Source organism: Stegostoma tigrinum, chromosome 6, assembly GCF_030684315.1.
Source record: "Stegostoma tigrinum isolate sSteTig4 chromosome 6, sSteTig4.hap1, whole genome shotgun sequence".
NCBI lineage: Eukaryota > Metazoa > Chordata > Chondrichthyes > Orectolobiformes > Stegostomatidae > Stegostoma > Stegostoma tigrinum.
In genome coordinates, this window is record NC_081359.1 from 47,348,158 (window position 1) to 47,354,157 (window position 6,000).

General features: G+C 43.4%; 1 protein-coding gene across 1 annotated transcript; it reads right to left on the reverse strand.

Annotated features, from left to right (window-relative positions):
* Window positions 1-990: 990 nt before the first annotated feature.
* Window positions 991-2,726, reverse strand: LOC125453478 (alpha-(1,3)-fucosyltransferase 4-like). Its single transcript, XM_048533139.2, has one exon. The coding sequence runs from the start codon at window positions 2,566-2,568 to the stop codon at window positions 1,528-1,530; it is 1,041 nt and encodes a 346-aa protein (XP_048389096.2). The 5' UTR covers window positions 2,569-2,726; the 3' UTR covers window positions 991-1,527.
* Between the last annotated feature and the right edge of the window lie 3,274 nt (window positions 2,727-6,000).

The following is a 6,000-nucleotide window of genomic DNA, read 5'->3' on the forward strand; positions in this document are numbered from 1 at the left end:
GTGGCGCAGACCTGGCCTATTCCCTGGACGTGTGCCGCTGCGGTCACCCGGGCCATCTTCCACTTCATTTGGGGGTCGAGGGTGGACTGGATCTGCAGGGACACCATGTACAAAGACCTGGAAAATGGGGGAAAGGGCGTACCGAACGCCACCCTCGCCCTGACAGCTACCTTTGTGTGCAGCTGCATCAAGCTGTGCGTAGATCCTCAGTACGCAAACGCCAAGTGTCACTACTTACTGAGGTTCTACCTGTCCCCGGTGTTGCGAAAGATGGGCCTGGCCTTGTTGCCACGGAACGCTCCGAGTAGTTGGACCGTTCCGTACCACCTGTCCTTCGTGGAGAAATTTTTGAAAGGAAACACCTTTGACCACAAGGCCGTCAGGCAGTGGTCAGCACGTAGTATCCTCGAGACCCTTTGGGAAAAGGAGAGGGTGGATCCCGTCGTGTGGTTCCCCACGCAGACTGCCAAAGTTGTTTGGCAGAATGCCTCATTGCCAGAACTTTCAAACAAGCACAAGGACACTGCTTGGCTGGCGGTGAGGGGGGCTCTGCCAGTGAGATCCTTTATGCATGCCTGGAATCTCTGCGCCACCGCATGCTGCCCTCGGGGCGGCTGCGGAGGGGACGAGACTGTCGATCATCTCCTTCTGGAGTGTGCCTATGCGCAGGAGATCTGGAGGGGGATGCAGTGGTATTTGTCGAGGTTCGTCCCGAGCAGCTCCGTGACGCGGGACTCCATGCTCTATGGGCTGTTTCCCGGGACGCACACTGAGACCAACATCAACTGCGCCTGGAGGACCATCAATGCGGTGAAAGACGCTTTTTGGTCTGCCTGCAACTTGCTGGTCTGCCAGCTGAAAGAACTGACCCCGATCGAGTGTTGCAGACTGGCGCACTCCAAAGTCCAGGACTACGTGCTGAGGGATGCGCTAAAGCTTGGGGCAGCCGCCGCCAAGGCGCGGTGGGGAAAGACCACCGTATGAAACCCCTCGTCCAGAATGGAAAATAGGGCCCTATCTGGTAACTGGGCCCAGTTGGCGCCTTCCCCAACTGGTCAGGGGGGCAACGGGGACTGTGCGGGGTGACGACTGCCGGGGTATTTTCTTTGCTTTGTTTTTTTCTTCTTTTTTTTTTCCTTTAGTTGGTGTACGTACCCCCTGGGTAACCCAGAGTGGCTTGCATGACTGGGTAGGTGTATAAATATGTTTCATTTTTTGTACATCTTATGAATAAGTGTATTTTTTCAAATAAAAAAAGTGACAAAACATCTGAAAACTAACCTTCCAGCTCAGTGAGCAAACTCACATTCAAATTAATGTTTTTGAAATCACATTTAAAAATAACTTATTATGGTTCTTGCAGCAATTTCATGCGTAGCATAGAATTACACTTAACAAATACAGTCATTGAATGTGCATTCCACAATTTGGCAGCAGATTATACAACCTAAAAAGATCAGTTAAATATGTAAAAAACTTTCATTTCCTGGTTTCCTTATAGCAGTAATATTGAGGCTGATACTTTAATCATTGGAACCAACTGGCCAGATTTGAGATGGTCTTGCAATCAGCCTTGGCACTTTTGACCGCCTGGCATACTTTGCAGTAAGGCTCCTCCCAAAAATTTGCCAGATGCACACTGTATCGCCTTTTCCAATCGAAATACTTCTGATAACGACTTCTGTTTTTATCCAGAAATAACATATACTCAGCCAGCTTTTTGGGAGTCGTGAAATCATTTACATGGATAAAAGAACCGGGCGGTATATACTGTTCATAATTGGCTCTGCTGGGCCCTAGGACTATTGGCACAGTACTAGACATGAGGGCATTTCTCCAGAGCTTTTCAGTTATGTAGTCCACGTGTTGCGAATTTTCAAAAGCCAGATAAAATTTATAAGATGATACAGTCTGAATAACGCTGTTATTCTGCAGACTCTGGTGATATTTTCCATACACATCGATGTGCACATATTGACTGAGTTTGTGATAATATTTAACCCGGGCATGGTCCTCATTCCAGTTGCTGATGACCCAAACTACTAATTTAGATTTGGCGGGTAGCACTACTCTCCTTCCTTCCGTGTTTTTGGGATAGAGGTATCCATAAGGCATAAAGATGTCAGAGTCCCGTTTGTATGACAAAGTCCAGTTAAAGACGCCATTAAGTTTTTCTAGACCTGAAGTGTGAGTGGGAGACTCGAAATTCATCCAAACCCACCTCTGGAAAGAGGGTCTCCGCACTACAGGGAGCTGGCTCACATTTCCTGCTAAGTCTCGATCGTGTATGATCACAGCCTGCGAAACGGGGTAGAATTGCCGGTTTGCTGTCAATCGACAGCCCCCGATGTTGTACACAGTATCACAGTCCCGTATATTGGTTTTCTTGCCGAATGGATACCACCAGATTAGCACAATCACGGACGCTGGCGTTTTACTGACTCCGATTTTTTTCTGTAAAGGATACGGAAGAATGACCTGAGGAAGCTCTTGTACAGATTTGTAAAAACTTAGCAGGATCGCCACAGAAAGAACCAAAGACAGCCGCCGACAAAAGCGTTTACGCATAATTTATGCGCATAATCTCGATACCTTGAGTCACTTTTGTGAGCAACATCAAAAATTCGCAACTGCTCCAGAGGTTCAAATAGAAAAGCTTTCTGCAATACCAACTATTGCAGTCAGCTCTGTTTGACCAGCTCTGTTGCCGTACACATCCCCGCCATCTGAGGGCAGTTTTCCGAGCAAGATACTGACGTGGCACACATTGAAGAAGTGTGGGTGGGAGGAGGCTTGTGGCAATTAACAAAGAGTTATTTTGTTCAGAGGTGGCTGGGCTGCATCAAGTTTACCGGATGGTTCCGGCGTTTCAGTTTCGTATCATTTACTCCATTCAACAAACAGTGGTCATTTAATTCATTTTCGAGTACAAATAATACAATTGCTTTAATATAATTGTTCTCATTCGCATCAGCGGAACATTTATCTCTAATACTACATTCAATGATTGCAATAACCAAGTTTGTTTGGGGGGGGGAATTACGAACCAATTTAAAGCTATTTCAAAGCTCAACGTTAAAAGTTGATAATTTTCATAAAATGTCCAGCAAATATCCAACCTTTATGTTCAGAAACATATATATATCATTGATTGTTAAAATACTTTGGCAACCTATACGTCATATTGCGACAAAATTACACACAGTTTTGCAACTTTTCACAGTTTATCTTTTCTAGACAATTGTAATTCTTTTCTGGACGAAGCAACGCTTCAATGGCTAATTTAAAAAAAAGCACAGTAAATGATATCGTGCCCAATTAAAGCTTTCAGGTTTTTAAATTAATTCGCAGGATTTGGACAGCTAACTCGTCCCACAATTATTACCTTCCGCAATTCCCCTGGAGGAGGCGGTAAACCGCCTTCCCGAATCACTGCAATCCTCGTGGTGTAAGTAAGCACACAGTGCTGTTAGGTAGGGTATTTTGGGATTTAGACTGCGTGACGGAGGTCGTAATATCGTTCCAAATCAGGATGGCATATAGTTTAGAAGGACTTTACAGCTGTGGTGTTCCAATATATTTGCTGCCCTTGCCCTTCGAGGTAGTACAGATCATAGATTTGGGTGGTGCTGTTATAGTAGACATATTAAGTTGTTGCAATGTATCTTGTAGATTGTACACTGCTACTATTCTTCATTGGTGGCAGAGGAAGTGAACGTTGAAGATGCTAGAAGTTTAGGTGAGCTACGCCGAAGTCCCACATCAGACACTGCTTTAACCAAATCATATTCACTCCAGTACTATATACATCCATCAAGTAGGCAGCCAAGAATCCTCATCGCTGTCATTTGTGCATTGTCTGCTACAATGTGTTTTACGTGTTTTTAGAATGCTATGAGTACCCTAAGAAATTCAAAATGATAGTAGTAGAGTGCATGCACACCTTTAGGATCCAATGTACCAGACAAGATATTGGCCAGATATTAACTGGCACTTGCAGAGTGATTTTTGGTCAGCAATATGCAGGTCAGGTAATTCCTGAGTTCAATCAGCATTGTTCCCTCAATGCTAGCAATCCCAATGTGAAGCTCTATTATCCATCTAGTGCTCTGTTATTTTAACATCCCACTGCAAGGAAGGCCCTCCCATCTATGCCATTTAGAGACATCATTCACAGAGATTATATTTTGGCTGTTACTCAAATACAAGTGTGCATGAAATGTCCCAACAGAGGCTGGTATTCTATCACATTTATCTAAACATGAGCAGTCCTTGACTATAGTACTGCCTAAGTCAGAGTATCACTGACACTCTCCCTTCTTATACATCAGCCAGATCCCCATGACTGGACCAGATTAACAGCCCTAATCAAGGAACTAATATTCTGTGAGGTCTAATTGGCTGACCTTGTTACACTCACTACCGTATGATGCTTTGTGCACTCATGACTTCTGCACAAATCAGTTGCTTTCAGTCATGGGTTCACTGGCAAGCCCTTGAAAAAAAGTGACCCAGAAAATGAGCTGAGGTCAAGCAGATTAGAACAAACTGCCGGAATAGGTGGGGGTTTTCAACAGGTGTTCTGGAACAACTTTCATACCTGAACCCCAGCAAGAAACTACATGCAAGAAATCTGTGTTTCAGTAACAAAGTGGTCACGCAAAATTGTCATCTTTTGCAGCCACAACTGCAAACGCCTGTGGTTGTGAAGGTGATTATGGCCATGAACTGGTTGCTGGTCCCTTCCAGTTTGGAGGTAATGATATTTGCAGCATCTTGCAGTTTTCAATTTACTGTTGCAGTAGAGAGGTCACTATGAATTTCAAGCACGTTGATTCACCAGGATAAACAAACCACTTTGTGGCAAAGGGTGTGATATGTTTTGAGGGAGTCACATGATTTTTTTTCATAAAACTGGATTCAAAATGGTTTCCATTCCCTCAATGTCAAGCTGGTTTCTGATCACAAAAGCAAATAGAGCAGGATATTGCCCAGTATTCTGGCTGTAGTCATGCTGCTTTCATTCTGTGGCATCCTGAGACCTCTTACTTTAGCTGAACACCACAACAAATTAAACAATGGCCACTGGGCAACAACAATAGTCTACTGATGATGTAGCTGATATCTGCAGAGTGAACACATGCAGATGTATGCACATTTCATTCTGCCACACAAAATTAGATTGAACAGGTTTGCTGAAAAGATGCTTCAGCAACCAGGTATGCTCTGAAAGGACCTTGCAATAACTCAACATAGTGAGTATCAAGACTCATCATGGTCAGTTTCACTACTTTGCCATTATGAGGGACACACCTTGCTACCAGTTTGGTTAGCAGTTGAGAAGCAGGACATTGAAAAGCATGTTAACCATAGCGATTTTGACTTTGTCCCACTATCATCCTCACCTTTCCTCTGTCCTGAAGCTGCCCTTGTTGACGTTCCTTCACAAATCCAACACATAATCATTCAACTCCACTTGGTTTCATACTGAAACACAGCAATATTCGGTAATTACATGAACTACTTACTTCACCACGTGACTACTATATAAGTTGTTGATTTCACAAAGAATCTGTAATCACTTATTTTTAATGGTTTTTCTTTGCAAAATTAATTTTGTAGAAGTTAAGATGTCCTATATATAATATGTTTAACCTCAGGAATGTTTGCGCATTCAAGCCTTTTTTTAAATGAAAGTCACATGCAAGTAGCATACATCATGAATCCAAGGCCTGATGTTAATTAGAATGTGGCATCTGGTATCTGTGGTAGTGTCGGTGTCTAAGGATTTGTGCAATTTGACAATATGTAGGTGAAACTTACAAGTCACAGGAGAATCAAAATTAATTTTGACTTTGATTCCCCAAGCTGTGCAGCAGGCCTGATGTGAACCCAGAAAAATTAATTTCAGCCACAATTAATGTGTCACTGCACATATGGAGGTGCTTAGAATGAATGGTACATATAGAATAATGACAGCAACCAGACTTAATGATCGCT

Excerpts from the sequence above, each read along its gene's own strand:
- LOC125453478 (XM_048533139.2), bottom strand. The coding sequence starts at position 2,568 with ATGCGTAAACGCTTTTGTCGGCGGCTGTCTTTGGTTCTTTCTGTGGCG.